The following is a 23,549-nucleotide window of genomic DNA, read 5'->3' as shown; positions in this document are numbered from 1 at the left end:
AGGAAGTTGTTGTGGTAGGAGGAGACCTAAATGGACATGTGGGAAGGAGTATGGATGGTTTTGACGGAGTTCATGGGGGTTACGGATATGGTGTGAGAAATGGAGAAGGTGAAAGGATTTTGGAGTTTGCTGATGGAGCTGATTTGTTGATTTGTAATACTCAGTTCCAGAAAGAGGATAATAAGCTTGTTACATACACGTCAGGTGGGTCGACGACAACCGTTGACTACCTGATGGTGCGTAGGCGAGATAGGGGGCACCTCCGGGACACAAAGGTGATCCCGGGGGAGGAGGCTGTTTCACAGCACCACTTGGTTGTCTGCGACGTAAGGGTGAAAGGTGCGAGGAGAGCTCGGCGGGTGAGGTACCAACCGAGAATGAAGGTGTGGAGGTTGAAAGAGGTGACAGTAAGGGAGGCATTAAAAGAGAGGCTGAGTAGGGTCGAGGATGATGTGGTTGAGCTTGAAAGTGGTTGGATGTCAATGAAAGCTTGTCTGTTGGGAGCCGTTGGTGAGGTATGTGGATGGACAAAAGGACCACCGAGGCACTCGGAAACATGGTGGTGGGATGATGAAGTTGGAAAGAGGATTGACGAGAAGAGGAAGAAGTTCAAGGAGTGGCAGAAGGCGAAGGGTACGGGAGCAGAAACAGCAGAGCATGAAAGTTATAAGGCAGCCAGGAAGGCTGCAAAGAAAGAGGTAGCGAAGGCGCAGGAGGCATGTAGGAAAATGTTCGGAGAACGCTTGGATTCGGAAGAGGGTCAGAAAGCAGTATTCAGGATTGCAAAGCAGATAGCGAAAGAGAGGTGTGATGTGATGGGGGTGAGTTGCTTGAAGGATGAAGTGGGACAAATCGTTGTCGACCCAGATGGAATTAAAGGAAGATGGAAAAGATATATGGAAATGCTGTTGAATACAGAGAATGAATGGGATGGCAACATAGAGAGTAACCCTGTTTTAGGACCGGCAGAGAAGATAACTGAGAAGGAAGTTGAGGAAGTGATAAAAGCAATGAAGGGTAGAAAAGCGGGAGGGCCGACGGGAGTTGTGGGAGATATGTTGAAGGCAGCAGGAAGTTGGGGTGTGAAGAGAATGACAGAGATCTGTAATATGGTGGTGAAAGAAGGCCGCATTCCAGTGGATTGGGAACTGAGTACCCTCATCCCTCTATACAAGGGGAAAGGTGACCCTCTGGAGTGTGGCTCGTACCGAGCGATAAAGTTATTGGAGCATGGAATGAAGGTATTGGAAAGGGTGTTGGAGAGGAGGATAAGGAAGAAAGTGAAGATCGACGAAATGCAGTTTGGATTCATGCCAGGAAGAGGAACGACAGACGCGCTTTTCATTGTGAGGCAGCTGCAGGAGAAGTACATGGAGAAGAGGAAGAAGTTGTTTCTTGGGTTTGTTGATCTGGAGAAAGCATTCGATAGGGTACCACGCAAAGTATTGACATGGGCATTGAGGAAGTTAGGAGTGGAGGAATGGTTGATCAGAGTAGTGATGGCAATGTACAAAAGAGCGCGCACAGCTCTAAGGACGAAGGACGGGAACAGTGGTGAGTTTGAGGTGAAGGTGGGAGTGCATCAGGGGTCGGTACTAAGTCCATTACTTTTTGTAGCTGTGATGGAGGTGCTGGCTCAGAACGTAAAGGAAGGTTTACCGTGGGAGTTGTTGTATGCAGATGATCTGGTGTTGATTGCGGAAAGTATGGATGGACTGAAGGAAAAGATGACCACGTGGAAGGAATGTATGGAGACAAAAGGTCTGAAGGTGAATATCGGAAAGACGAAGGTGATGGCAAGTGGTAAAGCATGTGGTGAGGTGGAAAGAACTGGGAAGTGGGCCTGTGCTGTGTGTAGGAAGGGTGTCGGAGTGAACTCCATTCAATGTACAATGTGCGCTGAGTGGGTTCATCAAAAATGTAGTGGTCTGAGAGGGTCATTAACCAGTGTGGCAGCTACATTCAAATGTAAGGTGTGCACAGAGGGAGCTGCAGATGGAGGAAATGTTGAGTTGGATCTTGGAGATGGCATGAAGCTGGAAGGTGTGAAAACATTTTGCTACCTCGGAGACATGCTGAATGGAGAAGGTGGATCAGACTCGGCAACGGTTGCTCGAGTGAGATGTGCATGGAAGAAGTTTCGGGAACTGGGTGGCGTGCTGATGATGAGGGGAGTGGCGTTGAAGCTGAAGGGAAAGGTGTATGCTGCATGTGTGAGAAGTGTTATGATTTATGGGAGCGAGACATGGGTAATAAACGTAGAGCAGCAACGAAGGTTGGAAAGGGTGGAAATGCGAATGGTTCGGTGGATGTGTGGCGTATCGTTGAGAGAGAGGAAGACAAATGATGAATTGCGAAAGATGATGGGAATAGAGCCTGTGATTGATGCTGTGAAGAGGAACAGGTTGAGATGGTTTGGTCATGTGTTGAGGAAGGATGAAAGTGACTGGTTGAGAAGAGTGATGGAAATGAATGTAGAAGGAAGCAGAGGACGGGGAAGACCGAAAAAGACTTGGCTAAAGATGGTGGAAGAAGAAATGCGGGCAAGGGGGTTAACAAGGAGAGATGCAGAAAATAGGGCAAAATGGAGAAGATTGTCATGGGGACTGCAAGGCTAACCCCCGCTCTAGCAGGAAAATGGCCTTTAAAATGCATGTTGTTGTTGTAGTGCTTGTATCCCTCATGCTTCTTGTTTTTGCATATGCACAATTGCTGTTTAGTCATTTGTTATGTACAAGCATGTTGACATGAATGACTGATCCAGCAAAGGCACTTGCTAGATCTGCATGTTTTTCCGCAGTAGTGCCTTTTGGTGTCACAACTGAAAATTTGTTTATATATATATATTGTTGCGGGAGGGTCGAGGTCAAGGTGCATGCGCGTGCCGAAGAACCGTGTGATCGAACCCTCACTTTCCCACACCTTATGGGTGCCGAGCGGATTTGCACGGTGTGGAAAGTGGCGTTACCCCACGAGATTTATGTACCGGAGTCGAGCCAAATTCGGTCTCGGATGATGCTAGGCCAATGGAGAAAAGACGTACCGAACAGGTTGGAAAGTAACAACAAAATGTACAGCCTTTTATTTTGAAGGCACAGAGAAACAGAGACGAAGATTCAGCTTATCAATTATTACCTAATAATAACCCCGACTTGGCGCGTTCACACTCTGACACACACACACACACACAGGGAAAAAGACACTGGTTAAGGGCGTACCGATGTACGTGCTGGAATTGCCTCGCTGGTGACCACGTGGTCTGGTGTGCGCGGCTCGCAGTTCGATGAGGTCAGGTCCGAAGGACGAACCGCCGCCTCGAAGTCGGCATGGACGAACTTAGCACAGGTAGATGAACTTCAGCGCAGGTGAGTCGTGTAGAAATGCCAACGCATGCAGGTCAGCCAGATGGCGCAAAAGATCGGCAAAGAGGCGATGGTGGTCGACGAAACACAAAGGCCAAAACACGTGTCGTCTGGTGGAGCCAAAACAAGAGATTCCAGAGCAGGGTGTCGTCCACGAGGCAAAGAGAGAACAGAGCAGGAGGTCATCCACATGGCGAAATCCACAACAAGAGTTCAGAACAGGTGGTGTAGTGCAGCAAAATCCAAAAGCAAAGAGAGAATGATAATGCGCTCCGCGTGGACTTTTACCAGACCCGCCCACGCCCTTCAAAATGTTCCAGAGCCTCCCATTGGCTGAGGCTTGTCACATCCTGGCTAGGTGTTCCCGCCTCCTCATTGGTCACGTGGGCCTGTGCTTCTGGCCACACCTTCCTGCACATTAGTAATGGCTTCCCTTAACCAACGAGGGTTTGGAAATCCTGTCTAACTTCAACGCATATTGGTTTTGATTACTACACAATGGGAAAGGGCTAATCTTTACATTCAATAGAAAATAACTGACATGCAGGCTACATGTTGTCGTGCAATTGACTATAGGGGGTTTGCGTTTATGGCACAACCACAACTATATATATATATATATATATATATATATATATATATATATATATATATATATATATATATATATATATCAAATATATATCAAATATATATCAAATATATATCAAATATATATCAAATATATATCAAATATATATCAAACAATATATATATATATATATATATATATATATATATATAGAGAGAGAGAGAAACAGAGAAGGAAGATGTGTGTGTAGATGTGTACAGTATGTGTATATTATGGCCAATCCACTCACAGTATGGAGTCGCATAATAACTGGTATATAACCGAAAGGTTTTTAGTCACGAGTGTGTGGAAAGCTCGCTGCGTTGCCCTGATGATGCCCCAATAAGGGCGAAACCAAGTCTGCAACTGTACGTTTTTCATGTACTTGTGATGGTAACTGAATTAACATCTTTTTGATGTATCTTAGTGCTGCGGGATGGCTCTTCTGGACAGGGCATACGTACGTGGCGGTGACGTCACGACGTTTGTTCATTAGGTTGGAACACTAAATTATATATAGTAATTTCACTACTCCCAACCGCATCCAGGTCGATTCCATGTAGCGGGTGGAAGCAAGAGGTAATGTTCGGGGTGGCAGGCATTGCTTAGCACTCCCGGTAAGGTGCAACAAGGGCTGTATGGGACTCCTTGCTAGCGGTTCCCCACTGATGGTATGAAGTCGCATAATGACTGATGTGTGTGTGTGTGTGTGTGTGTGTGTGTGTGTGTGTGTGTGTGTGTATATATATATATATATATATATATATATATATATATATATATATATATATATATATATATATATATATATTCCCGGTGTGTACCCTGGTTTAGAATAGGTAGACAGTATCCCTGCGTGTCGTAAGAGGCGCCCAACGGGGTTGGCGTCAGCGAGGGCATCCGGCCATAAAAACTGCCTCAAAAAGATAACCTTATATATATATATATTTACTGTATATATATAATTATATATATATATATATATATGTATATATAGATATGTATATAGATATGTATATGTATATATAGATATGTATATGTATATATAGATATGTATATGTATATATAGATATGTATATGTATATATAATTATGTATATGTATATGTATATATAATTATGTATATGTATATGTATATATAATTATGTATATGTATATATAATTATGTATATGTATATATAATTATGTATATGTATATATAATTATGTATATGTATATATAATTATGTATATGTATATATAATTATGTATATGTATATATAATTATATATATATGTATATATAATTATATATATAATTATATATATATATATAATTATATATGTATATATGTATGTATACACACACACACACACACACATCATACACCATATGGCCAAAAGTATGTGGACACCCAAAAATCACACTTATGTAGTCTCCTGGCATCCGCCAAACCCAGATTTGTCAGTCGGACTGCCCGATGGTGAAGCGTGATTCATCACTGCAGAGAACGCGTTTACACTGCTCCAGAGTCGAATGGCGGCAAGCTTTACACCACTTCAGCCGACACTTGGCATTGCGCATCGTGATCTAAGGCTTGTGTGCGGCTGCTAGGCCATGTAAACCCATTTCATGAAGCTCCGGACGAACAGTTGTTGTGCTGACGTTGCTTCCAGAGGCAGTTTGTAACTTGGTAGTGAGTGTTGCAACCGAGGAAAGACGATTTTTACGCGCTTCAACACGAGGCGGTCGCGTTCTGTGAGCTTGTGTGGCCTACCACTTCGTGGCTGAGCTGTTGTTGCTCCTAGACGTTTCCACTTCACAATAACAGCACTTACAGTTGACCTGAGGCAGCTCTTGCAGGGCAGAAATTTGACGAATTGACTTGTTGGAAAGGTGGCATCCCATGACAGTGCCACGTTGAAAGTCACTGAGCTCTTCAGTATAGCCCATTCTACTGTCAATGTTTGTCTATGGATATTGCATGGCTGTGTGCTTGATTATATATACCTGTCAGCAATGGGTGTGGCTGAACCAGCCGAATCCACTGATCAGAAGGGGTGTCCACATACCTTTAGCCATGTAGTGTGTATGTATATATTTATATATATTGTTACAGACGTGGCTTGGATGTTATTCACCGAGCGGTTTTGGGATGACCACGTCTGCACAAGATTATACTCGATATTATACCCGAACGTTGACTAGTCGCGCGATGCTGGGTCAATGAAGGAACAGACACACGGCTGGGATTAAAATGACGACACCAGGGATACGGTTCTCAAGACCTCCGGAGGAGATTATATTCGTTACGGAAGGTCAGATTACAGGGACGAGAGGGACAGCAAAGGAAGATAGGCACTTAGACACAACCTTACATTAACCCCAACAGACGACAGGTAAACGGGACAAGGCTGACTCACACGGGGGTTGATGGCAGGAAAGCGGTTGTCGATGGCTCCAGGTGCAACTGGGCTCAGGGCAGGATCGACCCGGTCCGGTCCAGAGATGCGGAAGGTTGCACAGCGCTCGAGGTGGCGTCTTTTCGTCTCAAGCTGGGGGCGCATCTGACGTCACATCCGGCGCGGGGCCGCGTATATCCGGCGGGGAGTGACACGCCCTCGGCTCGTTAGCTCCGCCTCGTGGAATCGGCACGTTGCTTCTCATTGGGTGCGTGCGGGGGGGTTACCGGCTCCGCCCTTGATGAGGAGCTGACAAGGAGCCCCTTTGTGGTAACCCCGTGGAGCGCATGGTCTGGAGCGCGTTGTCTGGAGCGCATTGTCGATGGCGGCTAACCGAGCCGGTGGGAGGACGCACACTCCCCCCCGCGCAGCGCCGTGCCCCTCTGTTGTTGTAGACGGGGAAGAAGATGGGAGGAGGTATGGGAAAGGTCCTAAACTCACTACTGGTGCCATATAATCACATTCTGGTGCAACGAAGAGTCATAATTAATGGAAACGAGGCCTTAACTGACATAGACTAAGAATAACTAGCAAGATGTCCGAAAGTGGTCTACGTGTGGTGCGGTGGACCTGGGCACGACATTTAATGGGGGATAAAGGGGAAGGTCGGCTCTACTGATTGTTGTTTACAGACAATGGGACTAGGGAATGGGGGATTGGGGATAGTTGGGGAGTATTGGGGAAAATAGGGGAATATTTACAAGCGGATATGGAGGCCAAATTCCATATTCACAACATTGCACCCTTCTCTACCCTCGGGGCGTCCCGACCCGATAAATTTTTACCTACTTTAGTGTGGCACGCAATGTAGTTCCCTCTACTATTAACTCTACCCTGAGTGCGACAGTTTTACAGATATTCACGAATGAGTAAATATGTCCCCCTGCGACGTTGCACCCTTCTCCTCACAGAAACACACCCACAGGATAACCGAATCCGGAAAGAATTCTCAAACTAAACATACAGCCGGTAGGGAGCATTATTTACACAAGACTACGCTGATATTTACACTACGATCCAGGACCTGTTTTTGGAGGAACACATGCAGATGTTATGCATAGAGAGAGCACGCTTGCCAGCATCGATACACCAACCCACGAGTGCTCTGTGGCCGACGGCCTTTAATAACGTGCAGAGCACCCCTTCCAAGCATCAAGCACCACCCCATCACACAGTGAGCACCATCCGGTGCACCAATAAAGTGTTTATAAATCATTGTGTGGTGTCGCAGCCGGCCGATGTTCTGCCGCTGGTCTTGCCTTCGTGTGGTGCACTTGGCCTTCTTACTTCTTTTCAAAAATAAAGAAAGGTGCCAACCGCGTCCATTTCTGTATTTTGGCCTTCAGTGGTGTCAACTATAAGTGGTTCACCTGTTTGGCATAGGTGCCACGTTGACCCATAGGTCCTTCCACGGGTGGTGCTTGGCCGCAAAAGAACTGCGGTCCATTGTGGGTGGCCACAAACATTGCGGTCCGTATGGTGTATCGATCCAAGCAGCAAGCAGCGAAAGTGCAGGCCTACAACTGCGTAGCCAGCACCGCTCTCTCCTCTCTCTCTACCCCAAAGCCAGATCCTCGGAGGTGGGAGACAAAAGAAGAAGACAAGTGAGTAAGGTGGTAAGGGCGCAAAAGTGCACGCGATACAAGATGATGCACACTGGGGGCACATGGGAACCAGGTGAGACAGGTACGTTCCTATCGTACGCCCCCCCCCCACCAGGTAACCTACATGGCCCCTCCCTTACCCCTTACTGCATCCACAAAACACAACACTACCCATAAACATCTACTTTACAAATCAACAAACATCCCTACTGTCTTCCCCGTTCCTCCCATAAACCAAATTCGTCTTCTCTCCCTCCTAACCAATCAAATTTGCCATTTTCAACTCTCATCAAAATTTGCCATTTTCAACTCAACATCAAAATTTGCCATTACCAATTCATCATCAGTCCCTCCTAGGAAGGGAGAGATGGAATCACCCCAATGTCTCATCCACGTCGTGATGCGTCTCACAAATCCACAGCAATCTCATTTCCTGCTACAAACCAAGAAAACACAGGTGTGGAGTCATCATCATCACCTCAGGTAAGTGGCTGCGTATGGTGCGACAGGTTCATCAATCCTAACTATCTCCTAAATGACTTTAACAACTTTACACTACCCGGGGTCTTTCTCCGGCCAAACCATTGGCCCTCTTACACTATGGGTTCTAAAAACCAATTCCCATTGGCCAAACTGTGGTGCTCTTCAATTTGGGGTCTCACTCCCCCGATTCATCTCCCGGTGCCCTCGCACAATTTCTGGGCTGTGGCGTGTACCTCTCCCAGCGGGTCTACCCACCTGCACACCTCCACCACTGTAGTTGCCTCCGAGCTTACCTGTTCCTTACCCTAACCTATCTACCTGGGGAAGGCCCTCTGGCGCTCTCCCCACTCCGTGCCCTCTCTGGCACTGGGCTGCCCGATCCACACCCGGGATCCTCAGGCACCCACTCACAACTACCGGCTCCCAGAGCCCACCTGCGGCCTCACCTGGCCGACATCCTCACAGTGGTGGAGTGCCCAACCAACTACACACACTAACAGGCTACACGCCCAGCCATTTCCACAACACTAATGCACCCATCCACAATACCATTCTGCAACCGCACCACAAATGCCAATATCCAACCACAATTTACCTGCACCCTCTACCTAACACTTACACTACCCGCCCCGGGTACTCGTGAAAGGGGTCCACTCTTCCCCCATCCACACCTTCGCACCATGCACACCACTCCGTACCACTTACTCCAACTCTCTCCACACACCTGTACTTGCACACCTGTGCTCTCACACTTGGTGCCACCTGCACCCTTCTCTCCCCAAGCGCATTCGCGCTGATCCACACACTCACTACTCATACACTGCTCCACACACCTGTCCAGTTGCACACCTGTGCAATCACACCTGTTCAATTCTCACACACACACGGCATCATCTCAGCTAACTACTCCCTTCTGAAACTTGCGCTTCCCAGTCGTCCCTTTAAACTATTGCGCTCCCTCGTCATTATAATCCACACTAATCTACCTGCGTCCCTACTACAGGTATCAGTCACTACCTAACCTTATCGTTACCTAATGTCATCTCTCTAGATCCCTACAATATAACCTAACCCACCCGGGCTAGTTTTCACTGCCATACACCCCATAAGCTATTGCTCCTTTGCCCCCCTCATGGGAAGGATGGTGGATTTGCCATCCCACCACATCGGGGGTCTCTCACTACCAATTTTGCACATCAAATTTCAACAAATTAAAAATTTGCCAATCACTGCCCATCATCTGCCAATCACTACTGCCAATCCTTTGCCAATCATCAAATTTTGTTTTTCTCTAATTTCGGGGCCAAAACACTAACCTCATCACCCAGTCTACTCAATAATGCCTCTCGGTGCGCCAATTCCTGTCCAAAGCCCGGCTTCGTAAAGCCAAGCAATGGATGCGGGTTGTTCTGTGCCAGCGGCTGGATGCGTCCGGCATTCGGGGCAGGGACGGGGGCTTACCCGGGCCGAGATCCCACGCACCATCTCGGCACGGAGCCATCCAATGTCCCGCTCTCGACCTGCCGGCACGTCTCACCAAAAAGTGGTCGCCATGACGACCCTTCCTATCGGGCTGCCCGCTCCGCCTAGTGGAGCACGGACGCGGCCGTTCAAAGCGAGGCCCAGCACGCACCGAGGGCCCGATTCGGCTAAAAGTCGACCTAACCTCTAACCCGTTTAATGTCGATGCTTCACCTGCATGCTTACACCCCGAAGCCCGTTCCTTGCTCACACATCCAGCCGTGCTCATGCTCCTCGTACCTTTCCTTACACACCCAGGTACCCTCATTCCACTCACAGCCTTGGTCACACACCTGACCACCGAACACTTTGGCACACATTCGTTGGTCGCACACCTCACCAAAACACCGCTTCGCGCCCCCTCCTCTGTCACCTCCTCTGTGACAATCACAGGTGTGCCCTCATTCGCACACCCAACCATGTGCCTCACCACCAACTCCAGCGTGCATTCCCACTCACGCTCTACCATTCCAGGTGTGCATCCTTCCATCCCAGGTGTACATCCTCGCTCACCTGTCACAACCAACTCACTCTCCTTGTCACTCTCACTACTCTCACCTCCATTCTTGACAGCGCACTCACCCTTACTCTTGACAGCGCACTCTTTCCTCATGCACCTGTCCGTCACACACCTTTCTCGCGCACACTCTCCCGTTACACCCTCTGTAACACTCACCACAGGTGTGCATTCTTCCTTACTTCTGACAGCGCACTCTTTCCTCATGCACCTGTCCGTTACACACCTCTCTCGCGCACACCCTTGCGCACACTCTCCCGTCACACCCTCTGTAACACTTACCACACCGCGCTTCCATGTGCTCCCTCGCACACTCGCTACGACCGACTCGCTCTCGCCAGCACCCTCACTCCTTGGCGTGCACTTTTTCCTCACACACCCCAGAGTCGGACTTTCTCGCACACCTCCTTTTTCGCACACCAGACCTGTCGCACACTTCACCAGTGGCCTCTCACGAACACCCGGGTCTATCTCGACCCCCAAGCTTCTTAAATCCCCTGGCGCATCATACGCACGACCATATTGGTCACCACTTACACCGGGTCCTCTTCCTCTTCGCTTCTCCTCCATCACCTGCGAATCCCTCATCCGGTTAATGAGCACATCATCACGATCCAAACACAGACTTTGGACCAATTCTTTTACTTCCTCTTTTATCTCTTTGTTATCCCCTCTCCGTCGCTTCTTAATTTCGCTCATCCCTTCTTCCACTTCTTCTAGTTTCTGCTTCACCTCTTTTATTCCCCGGTACGTCTCCTCCAGCTCGTCCTCTAAGGCTACCTTGACCGTTTCCAGGTGCGTCCTCACCTGCCGGTCCTTCGTCTCCATTACCTCTATCACCTCGTCCAACCTCGTTGTCAGTCCCTCACGTACCATCTGACATTCCCTCTTTGTCGCTATCAAGTCGTTTTTTATGTCGTTTTGTGTCGCTTTCAACCCTCCTAATACCGCAGTGTTCCTTTGAACCTGCTCCGTTAGTCCTTTTTGTCCCTCCGTCAGCTGTTCCACCTCCTGCGTCAGGACCTCTATGCCCCCTTGTAACTTTACAGTCCCCTTTCTCACCTCCTTCTCCATGTGCTCCTTACAGTGCCTCACCTCCTCGCGCACTCCTCCGATCTCCTCACTCACTCCTCTTCTGATCTCTTCTCCCATCACTTGCATCTCCTGCCCAGATGCCACCCTCATCTGCTCCATTTCCTCCCTGTGAGCATCCAGTTTGGTTTCTACCCCCATTCTGACCCCCTCTATCTGCTGCCCCATCTGGTTAACTTCCCTTTCCGCTTGGTCCCTCATGTCCCTCAATTTGCCTTCCATGGTGTTTTCTCACCCCTCTAACCCTTTTTGCATCCCTTCCATTTGATTCTCTTGAGCGGCCATTCTGTTTTCTACCCCCGTTAACCCCTCCTGTATTTCCCCTAATCTATCGTCTAATTTCCCAAATTTCATGTCTAATCCCTTAAAATTATTGTCTAATCCCTTAAAATTATTGTCTAATCCCTTAAAATTATTGTCTAATCCCTTAAAATTATTGTCTAATCCCTCACTGGTACCCCTCGCTTCGTCCCTCATTACCCCTATTTTGCCCTCCAATCGCTCACCCTGAGCATCCATCCGGTTCCCCATTACCCCCATTTGGTCCTCCAATCGCTCACCCTGAGCATCCATCCGGTTCCCCATTACCCCCATTTGGTCCTCCAATCGCTCACCCTGAGCATCCATCCGGTTCCCCAACCGCTCACCCAATCGCTCAATTTGGCTCTCCATACTCATCTGTACAGCTGCCTGTAACTGCGCAATGAGGGCCTGCATGTCAATCGGCTGCATGTTAAAGCCCGTTGATACAGCGGCCTCGGCTACCACGCGCTCTTGCGAGGCGCCATTTTGCGCGCCCGCTACTTCGTGCGTGACGGCGCTATTTTGCGAACCTGCCGCCCTCACTGCTTCGCTCTCCTCTTGTCCCTCAATTTGGTCCTGGATCGACCCTACCTCACTCTCCTTTACCGGACCCCAGCTGTCTTGATCCGCCATAGCGCGACTTTCAAAATTCGGTTTTTTTTTTATTTTCGTAAAACAAATTCAAATTTCGCCGTTATAATTTCGCGCGGGAAACGCGCTCCGAATCGATTCTACTTGTTACAAATTTGGGCCTAATAACGCGCGGGAAACGCGCTCCGAATCGATTCTACTTGTTACAAATTTGGGCCTAATAAATTTAGTCCCGGGTTCGAATTCCACTCCTCGACACCAATTGTTACAGACGTGGCTTGGATGTTATTCACCGAGCGGTTTTGGGATGACCACGTCTGCACAAGATTATACTCGATATTATACCCGAACGTTGACTAGTCGCGCGATGCTGGGTCAATGAAGGAACAGACACACGGCTGGGATTAAAATGACGACACCAGGGATACGGTTCTCAAGACCTCTGGAGGAGATTATATTCGTTACGGAAGGTCAGATTACAGGGATGAGAGGGACAGCAAAGGAAGATAGGCACTTAGACACAACCTTACATTAACCCCAACAGACGACAGGTAAACGGGACAAGGCTGACTCACACGGGGGTTGATGGCAGGAAAGCGGTTGTCGATGGCTCCAGGTGCACCTGGGCTCAGGGCAGGATCGACCCGGTCCGGTCCAGAGATGCGGAAGGTTGCACAGCGCTCGAGGTGGCGTCTTTTCGTCTCAAGCTGGGGGCGCATCTGACGTCACATCCGGCGCGGGGCCGCGTATATCCGGCGGGGAGTGACACGCCCTCGGCTCGTTAGCTCCGCCTCGTGGAATCGGCACGTTGCTTCTCATTGGGTGCGTGCGGGGGGGTTACCGGCTCCGCCCTTGACGAGGAGCTGACAAGGAGCCCCTTTGTGGTAACCCCGTGGAGCGCATGGTCTGGAGCGCGTTGTCTGGAGCGCATTGTCGATGGCGGCTAACCGAGCCGGTGGGAGGACGCACACTCCCCCCTGCGCAGCGCCGTGCCCCTCTGTTGTTGTAGACGGGGAAGAAGATGGGAGGAGGTATGGGAAAGGTCCTAAACTCACTACTGGTGCCATATAATCACATTCTGGTGCAACGAAGAGTCATAATTAATGGAAACGAGGCCTTAACTGACATAGACTAAGAATAACTAGCAAGATGTCCGAAAGTGGTCTACGTGTGGTGCGGTGGACCTGGGCACGACATTTAATGGGGGATAAAGGGGAAGGTCGGCTCTACTGATTGTTGTTTACAGACAATGGGACTAGGGAATGGGGGATTGGGGATAGTTGGGGAGTATTGGGGAAAATAGGGGAATATTTACAAGCGGATATGGAGGCCAAATTCCATATTCGCAACAATATATATATAGCCAATACGTCCATTCTACTGTTCTCCAATCTATAGTTTTGTCTTAAAAACTCAACGTTTCGGCCAGCAGCCCGGCGTGCACTGGGCCTCCACTAGTCTTTATCAAGAGTAATTGCCTTGTTTACCTCCTCCCAGATAAACCTGGGGGAAGGGGGTGGGCCTATTCTGTCAACCAATCACAAAGCTGTGTTGAGCGACCTCGTGATCGGCTTGTGTTGCAAGTGTTTTGTGCGTGTTTGAGCGGTGTGTTTTGTTTTCCTTGTCGCCTGTGTCGGTTATGTCCCACTTTGTTCTTCTCCCCCTCCCAGCATCGGTGTCTCTCTGTTGTATTTATGAATGAGAGGTCCGTATGCCTGTAGTAGTGTGGTAACCCCCACAGTCTCCTCTGTCAACGGTGCCCTCGTTTGGCCAGTGTGCCATGCCTCCGGTATTCGCCTCCTGGCCCGGTCCGGGGATGCCGCCAGAACATTCACATTGTCCCATCGAGGAACATGGCCATGCTTGGCGATAGCAGATCTTTCCGGGTGATTACACTCAAAGGCCTTCTGGTGTTCATGAATGCGCTGGCCTAAGGTTCTTCCGGTCTTGCCTATGTATTCACCACAGTCACATGGAATGGTGTATACCACACCTGTGCAGTCATTCTTTTGTCTTTTGTCTTTGAAGTTGGTCAGCACGTCTCGAGGTGTATATCGGTTGATAGTTAACTCTCATGCCGGTCTCAAAATCCTGCCAATCCTTTGAGCTACTCGTGGAACAAATATTAGCACGCAGAAGCCCATAGGTGGTTCCTGTGGCACGTCCTGGATTCTTGGAGCTGCCAGTACCATTTCATTGTTTGGGCAGAGGTGGTCTGGGTTGCCATTGGCTTTCAATACCCATTTGAGATGCTTCATCTCTCTCCTTTTGCCCTCCAAGGTGGATGGTATATTCCTTGCCCTTTTTACGAGTGTATTCACCATAGCTCTTTTGTGGTGCATTGGATGGCAAGACGTAAAATCGAGGTAACGGACGGTCTGGGTGGGTTTCCTATACACTGCGATACTTAAGCTTCCATTCCTTACCATGACGTCCAGAAATGGAAGCGACCCATCCTGTTCTTCCTCACAGGTAAATTTGATGGAAGGAAGCGTTCCACTGATGCCCTCCTGGATTGCATTAACAGCCATGCTGGGGCAGATGACAAAAGTGTCATCGACATACCGGTACCAGATACATGGCTGTGTTTGGGAGGGATGGGATGCTGCGCGTCTCAAGCTCTTCCATCACCATGTTGGCAGACACCGGGGAGGCCATCGCAGTGCCGAACACCTGTTTGTAAAATGTGCTGCCAAAGACGAAATAGGTAGAAGAAAGACAAGTGCTGAGGAGGTCACATACGTCATCAACATTCAACTTGTCGGCGGCCTGTTTCCAGCAATCATCCTCCATTAGCCTTTGTCTAGCCACATCAATTGCCAATGCCAGGGTTGTGGGCACGTTTGTGAATAACGAAATTACGTCAAAGGACACCATGGATTCGTGTGGATGGATCGTGGTGTGTGTTCGTTTATCCACAAATTCGGAGCTGTTGCGCAATCCTCGATCGGTTTTTCCCACGAGGTACTTTAATATATTAGCCACGAACTTTGACAAGACATATGATGGTCCATTGATACATGACACTATGACCCATAATGGACCGTCTTCTTTGTGGATTTTTGGTAATCCATACACTCTGGGGGCGACGCCGTTGCTGCTATATAAAATCGCTGGTAGTTTGAGCTCGACAATCTTCCTGTTCTTTTTATCCTTGCAAGCAGCACGTTCAACGTGCGTTCTTCATTCTTAGTTGGATCCTTTGTTATCTTGCCAAAACGAAGTTTTTGCAAGATGTATTAGTCAGCTTGTATGTTTGTTTGTTTGTTTTTTTGTTTGTGGTTAATCTTTTTTTTTTCACGTTTAGATCACTCTGTAGACCACAGTTATTATTGGAAACTCCTGTAACTTCGCATATCAGAGTCCTATAGAGATACCCTTCAGCACACAAAATTTTGAAGGTCAAGGTCAAAGGTCAAGGTCACTTTGTGGTCAATCATGGAGGTCGACGAAACACTAATTTTTTGAGTAACTTTGATCGGATCGTCTCCAAACTTCATGGGAATCTAGTATATGGTCCGGCGCTCAGCTGATTAGTTTTTGGTGGCGATCGGCCTTGACCTTCATGGTTAGCGCTGGAGGTCGAAAATTATTGACCCCAAGGTCAAATTTTGAAATCGTAGGTACCATATCGAGTAATACCTCATATGAATGCCCTTGATGAGTGCTTCCCAGATCTGTAAACCGTTTGACGCTATGACGTCATTTGATGACGTCATGACGAAAAAACGGAATTTTCACATTTTGGCAAGATACGGTTCACCCTGTGGGTGACATATTTTTATTATCTTGCCAAAACGAAGTTTTTGCAAGATGTATTAGTCAGCTTGTATGTTTGTTTTTTTGTTTTTTTGTTTGTGGTTAATCATTTTTTTTTTCACGTTTAGATCACTCTGTAGACCACAGTTATTATTGGAAACTCCTGTAACTTCGCATATCAGAGTCCTATAGAGATACCCTTCAGCACACAAAATTTTGAAGGTCAAGGTCAAAGGTCAAGGTCACTTTGTGGTCAATCATGGAGGTCGACGAAACACTAATTTTTTGAGTAACTTTGATCGGATCGTCTCCAAACTTCATGGGAATCTAGTATATGGTCCGGCGCTCAGCTGATTAGTTTTTGGTGGCGATCGGCCTTGACCTTCATGGTTAGCGCTGGAGGTCGAAAATTATTGACCCCAAGGTCAAATTTTGAAATCGTAGGTACCATATCGAGTAATACCTCATATGAATGCCCTTGATGAGTGCTTCCCAGATCTGTAAACAGTTTGACGCTATGACGTCATTTGATGACGTCATGACGAAAAAACGGAATTTTCACATTTTGGCAAGATACGGTTCACCCTGTGGGTGACATATTTATATTATATGTTCATAGGTGTTAGTATCATTCAATAACTCTTGCATTTTGTCCTTGTATGTTGAGCGGTCCAATAAAACTGTCGCAGGACCTTTGTCCACTGGGACAACCACGATCTCGTCCATCCTGCGCAGCTCTTGCAACGCTCGTCGTTGCACTGAATCCAGGTTGAAATCATTTCGGCTGCGGCGGGGTGGGCGGAGTAAAACTGCTGCCACATGTGACCGAACCTCGTTCTTGACGTCATCCAACAGTTCCTGGGGGTTTCAACTCGTGACTTGATCACATCTGTCGGTATTCCTTTGGGATTGACCGCAAAGTTATTTACATATATATATATCACTCAATGTGACTTTTCTGGCTTTCACTTTACCCATTCTACCATGTTTCTGTGGTTTGGTTTTGAAAGTTAAACATTGAACACAAGAATTTGACCTCGGTTTGTTATTCTGACTGCCAAATGGTGTGGTCCTTCACCTACTAAGAGCCATCGGCTCCAAAGGTCACATTCTAGTGCTTGTGCTTTGAAACCTGGCCAATCGGAAAGAAATTGCCAAACTCTGTTCATACAGACATGCTTGTCATCATTTGTCACCCAGGTCAATTAGCAAAAAAGCATAAACTCCTGCGACAAGTGCAGTCAACTCCAAATGTGCACAACCGTTCAACCTTCGGACTGATTTCGCCAATTATTGGCGAATCGTCGGCGACACTGTCGAGTAAGTTACGAATCGTGAAAGTTAAAAGCACCATACTCTGTGCTGTACTGCCTTGTATTATAAATGTGAAATTCTGCTAATTGTGGGTGAGATACATTGTAGTTGGGATTTTGAGTGAGATATATACAGGGTGCTCCAGGTAAAATGACTTCGGACTTTAAGGAAATTGCGACTTCTTGAGGTTTTATGCCGAGACGCTGATGGTTTGAACAGGATACAGCGCACCAACACACTATGGATTGATTTCCTGCATTACCTACATTCCCAACTCTGTGGCAAAGGCATCTCAAACAGGTTCCCTACACGTTTTGACGAAAGCCTCTACTGACTGACCACTGTCAAGCTGGGACCTTGATCCATGGGACTTATTTTACATGTTCTTCAAGGTTCACCTCTATATTCCCCGAGGAATTTCATCGACCTGAAAATGGCAATCTTGGATTGAATGTGTCGATTATCTGAGACTCTTTGGTAAATGTTACGTGTGGATACAGCTATGTGATATGTTTAATGGGAATTTTCTTTTTTGTATACCTGTACTAAATTGAGGCTCGTATAAGAGCTAACACCTAGTACATATCATAAAGGGAGAAGGAGACACGTGGTGGTGAGAGAGGAAAGGCCAGCAACAGTAGGGAACTGGGCCACCAGAAGATCTGTTGAAGAGAGAGGGCTTGTGTGGGGTACATGGGATAAACAAGATGGACACTACAGGGACTTTCAGTAAAGAAAACAGGGAATTTGAAGGAGGTGGATTTGAGGTGTATTAATGGGGGTAGAAAAGATCAAGGTTTTCGATCGGGGAAGATAAGAGATGGTGGTGAATAGCTTTTTTTAAGACCTGGAGGGAGGAGTGGGATTAAAGAGATTGTGGGAGTTTGTTCCAGAGGGGGAGAAAAAAAGGAATGAAGGAGTGAAGGTGAGCAGAGAGTTGATTTTGGCAGTTTCACCAGAAGAGCGATGCTGGCAGACCTTGTGCATCCTGCAGAAATATTGGGTGTGGGGGGGTGGGGGCCAGGGCACAGACAGAGCAGGGGGTGCAAGGTCGGGGAAAAGGCGATAGAAGATTGAAAAACTGCCAAACCTGCCAAACCTGCCTGTCGTGAGCGAGTGAAAGGCCCTAAAAATCAGCTTAATCGCGGAAGATACCAATGATTCTGAAAGCTTTGGTTTGTACAGCATGAAGCCGAGCTAGGTGTGATGCAGGTGCACCAGCCCAGAGGGGAGAGCAGTACTCCATCAAGCTGCGGATGAAAGCTTTGTAAGTGGTGAGAAGCTCAGTTGTGCCAAGGAAGGCCTTTACATGACGGAGGATGTCAGCGACTGGCTTTGGAGGACAGCTTGGAAATGTGGTTCTCCCAGGAAAGATCATGGCAGATAGTGAGACCCAAAAGCTTGAGTGACAGAACTTCTTCGAGAGGATTGTTGAGAAATTAGATGGGAGGGTTTTCCAGACGGTCTTTTCGGAAAGACAAAGTGAGAGTGTGAGATTTGTCAGGATTGAAAGACATGTTCCACTTGTTTGACCAGTTTGTGATTTTTATCCAGGTCTGCAGAGTGTGAAGAGGGTGCTGTCTGCTGATCTGAGGGATGAGGTATGGAGCGGCAGAGGGTGGAGTCATCAGCAAAGAGAAAGAGAGGATTGTCCAGAGAGTCGGAGAGATCGTTGATGAAGATTGGAAAAAGCACAGGGTCCAAAACACTGCCTTGAGGAACTCCAGCCTGGATAGGAAGAGGAGATAAGATAATTCCATTGAGATCAACACGTTGACTACAACTGGAGAGGCAGTGCGTGAGCCATGATTGGAGATTGCCATGGATACCATAACAGGAGAGTTTTGTGGGCAGTGTAGTGTGCCAGACAGTATTGAAGGCACGGGAGATGTCAAGGGTGATGGCTCTGATCTCCCGTCTGATATTGAGGACGCGCTTGCGCTGCAATTCTACTCCTATAGTTCTGGGCCAATTGCATCCAGACTTGCTCCATAGGATCAACATGACCCAAATTGGTGCATAGTGGTGTTTTTAGCTCACCTGGAACTAAGTTCAGGGGATCTTATGCGATGGCGCATTGTCCCTCCGTAAACACTTGAAACTCCTCCTCCGAAACCGCTGATGGGATTGCGACCAAATTTGGCACAAATTATATTTGTTGTGTTGTGAATAAAGTTTGTTCACTGCATTAAAAAAAAAATCGGGGTCGAAGGGGGTTTACTGGGGTCGAAGTGCATCCAGGTTTGACTTCCCAAAATAGATATTTGCTTTTTCCCCTGAAACTACACACACAATTTCGATGAAACTTGACCATCACCTTCACCATCCGTGATGTACCAATGTTTGTTCAAGGCATTAGAAAAATTTGGGGTCTGATGAGGTATATGGGGTTGGGCGAGGCCTGGGGCAGTGGGCGGGGGGGGGGGGGGGAAGGGGTTGTGAATGTTTATGTTTGTGAATGCCCCTATGTTTATCTTTGCCGGTGGTCTTAGGGAGGGGGATAGAATAATGATGCAAATCCTCTATGTAAATGCGTATCGTGTAGCGCTGTCTCCAGGTGGGAGAGGGTAATACAAGTCACTACCCTTGGCAGTACAGTATTCCTGTCTCCACACTTTTCCCGAGGCTGAGTGAGTTGGTTCCGGCCCCCAAGAAAAATCTATATTCTAATATGCTTCAAACAAATACCTTGTACACCATGAGAAGTTCTACAGACCATGAGAAGGGCCTTTTTGGTCCATAATGTTTCGTCTGCACCTTGCGTCTGCACCCTTCGCCAGCTAAGAGATGCGGGCTGCTCACGAGACGTCATGTCAAATGGGGTGGCCCACTAATTATGTCACTGGATGCACGAAACCTGGTAATGACGGAGGTAGAAAGGTGTTTGTTTTTGACGGTTGTTTTGTTATGTAGTATTGATAGAGCGCATGGTCTTCTGTTTCAAAGTTCCTTGCATGTAGATCTTTGTATTTTCATGGAGACAAACTGTTAACCTGATGTAAAAGTCTTGGTCTAGGAATTACATCTGTTTTGATAGCTTTGAATTCTGCTGTTAGGGATGCACCTGTCCACCTTCGAATGCAATTGTTTACCTGTGATTGCTTGAGCTCTGGCCCTCGCTTCTTTTGGATCGGATAATTTCAAAATCGTTGGCTTGTGTTTCATGAAATTGTGCAGCTGTAGCTTTTTATCTCGAGCGTGTTTGATGGACGATAGGTCTATGAATCTTTTTGGTTGTGGAAGGACTTTGATGTCTGCAAGCTGAAGTGCCTCATGAGAAAGCAGACCATCATGTGGTCGTTATTTGGCCTGCTGGGACGTTAACTGCTTTTCCCAGTGCTGACACATCATACACTATTTTGATAACTAACTGGCTTGATTATGTTCAGGTGATGTACAGCGAAGATGGTTGTTGAAGTGCAGGCCAGGATACCTGAAAGTGCTGATGTAACCAGTAGATGGTGTGAATGACACCGATAAAGGTTGTTTTCCACTTCCCTGCAATGCATCCTATCGTCTGTATAACATGTATATCGTCCGTGGTCTTGACATTTTGGTGTACACGTCGTCTTCTTCTTCCTCTTCTTCGTTCTTGCAGCACAAGACTGGTGGCATCATTGGCTGAGGGTGCGGCTGGATAGGGCAGGAATTTGTAATTTGGCATGGTGTCTGGCGATAGAAGCACCTTTAGAGACCATTTTCCCCCGCAGAGTGCGGGTTGGCCTTTTTCGGGCACCATGGTCCATCCCCATTTTGAAGCAATGTTTTATGGCCGGATGCCCTTCCTGCCCCCAACCCTGTTAGTCGCCTCTTGCAACATGCAGGGAATTACCAGTGACCTGGTACTCAATTTGCGGACCTCTGAAGGATGACAGGCTGAGTCAACCCCCATGGTGTAAATTCAGTGATCGACCTGGATTCGAACCCAGGATCCTAGGATCCCAAGCCGGCACCCTAACCGCTAAGCCAACACCAGGCTCCAACGGCGATAGCTCGCCTATTCTTCCCAAAGGACACTGTTGGATCTTTAACGTCAACCGATGAATCCTGGCAGATGGGACGCCTGTTTATTGTCCATCCGAGGGACTGCGCACACATTGATGATTCACCGTGCCTGTGAAACACCGGGATGACGGCTTATAACCGAGTCGGGATTCTAACCCAGGGTTGACAGCTTAGAGGAGAAGGTGCGTGTGTCTAGACCAATCCTGCCAGCCCAGTATGTACCCTCCCTGATGAAGACTATGTCCGATCAAAACGTTAAAATGAACTTTGTTGCTCATTTTGCATTTCGAGGGATTTTATCTGAATGTTCTGGGATTAGTAAATTTATTTTGCATGTAATTGTGCTTCTTACAACTCTCTTCCTATCTTTGCTTCATTTCCGTACCGATCGACTGAAGCCATTTGCAATGCCCTTTCTGGTCGTCATGCCCGATTCGCTTGTGCCACAGGTGGTGGTGACGAGTACTATTCCACACGAGGTGCAGAAACTGCAGTGCCACAAGATAAAGACCGTAGACATAAGCAGCATCCTGGGAGAAGCCATCCGACGCATCCACAACGGGGAGTCCATGTCTTACCTGTTTCGCAACATTGGAGTCGACGATTAGGCAGACGGTGCGTCCGCTCGGCCGATGCAGGTTGATGGAGGTTGCAAAAATTTTGTAAAGAGGAGCAGAAAAAAAAAATTCCCCCCCAAAAAAATCCCCCCCCAAAAAATTTTTCCCCCTCAAAAAAATTCAGGTTTAAAAAGAAAACAAATGTTGAATGTGTTGTAATGTTGAAGCATCTCTGTATGTTTTCAAATAAATTAGAGCCAGGTGGGAGTAATGAACCTTCCCATGAAAGGATTTTTCTTCCTTTGATTTCTGCCATGGTTTTCATTCTAATGGAAAGGAGGAATATACAGGTACAGGCCTTTTTGTTATTTTTATCGTTACTACTTCAAGGTGAGGTTGCGGTTGGATGGATTAACTGACATGAACACCGAATTGATCTCGGGTTGTTGAGAGTGACACGATGTGAAATGGAATCGTATTAACATCATATATTTTGTCCGGGACTTTCTAGCGCTTGTTGACACAATAAACATTGATTGCTGCCCACGTGTTCACAATCATTTTTCATTTGCGCAGCTTCAGTGGAACCTGCAAAATTCGTTTGGTGTGACAAACAATGATCAGGTAGCTTTACCTGTTTTATTATGGCCATTTTGTAGTGTTGTGCAGTCCAGTGTTTCTCACATTTGCCTAGTTGTACATCTGTTTGAAGGTTTTTTTCTTAGTCTATGTTTGCAAGTGCTTGGTTCTTCTTCGTTGGTGTGCATCACTGGCTGAGGGTGCAGCTGTTCCGCTGATGCGATGCCCTCTGCTGGTTACGGAAGGAATTTGTCATTTGTTTAAGGTGCCGGCGATAGCTCGCCTACTCTTCCCGAAGGACACAGTGGGATCTTTAACGTCCACCAACTAATGCCGGCAGATGGGATGCCCGTTTAACGTCGATCCGAAGGCCTGTGAAACGCCGGGATGACAGTTTATAGCTGGGTCGGGATGCAAACCCAGGCTACACGGGTTCAAGGCGAGTGTGCGCACCTCTTCGCCATCTTGTCAGCCTCGTTATTGGTACAAATGGAACATTTTATCTGGGACAAAATGATAAGATTTTACGCCTCCACAGTCGAAGGCAGGAGGCAATGTTTTTGGGTCCGTCCGCCTGTTCGTTATCGAGGGGGGGGGGGGGGGGGCGTTACTACGTTAACTTGCGAACCACTGCAGAGATTTTAACCAATCCAGGCACAAGCATGGCCTGTAATACATAGATGAAGCATGGACTGATTAAATTTGGGCTCAACAGATCAAAGGTCATGTGCCTTTTGAAAATAATTTTGCAGATCATAACTCGAGTTCGGAGGATCTGATGTTTTCTCTCTCCAATTTACGGTATGTTTACAC

General features: G+C 47.5%; 1 protein-coding gene across 1 annotated transcript in view; it reads left to right on the top strand.

The window, feature by feature from the left end:
- Nucleotides 1-22,701, top strand: part of PRPSAP2 (phosphoribosyl pyrophosphate synthetase associated protein 2) — a 41,859-nt gene extending 19,158 nt beyond the window's left edge. The window contains exon 10 of the mRNA XM_068103451.2: nucleotides 22,050-22,701. Within this exon, the coding sequence (XP_067959552.2) occupies nucleotides 22,050-22,208 (159 nt within the window). The 3' untranslated portion in view covers nucleotides 22,209-22,701. The remainder of the gene's footprint in view (nucleotides 1-22,049) is intronic.
- Nucleotides 22,702-23,549: the final 848 nt, after the last annotated feature.

The sequence above is a fragment of the Myxine glutinosa genome, chromosome 10 (genome assembly GCF_964187855.1).
Source record: "Myxine glutinosa chromosome 10, kmMyxGlut1.1, whole genome shotgun sequence".
Lineage (NCBI taxonomy): Eukaryota > Metazoa > Chordata > Myxini > Myxiniformes > Myxinidae > Myxine > Myxine glutinosa.
The sequence above is the reverse complement of the archived record's forward strand: the minus strand, read 5'-3'. Positions and strand labels throughout refer to the sequence as shown.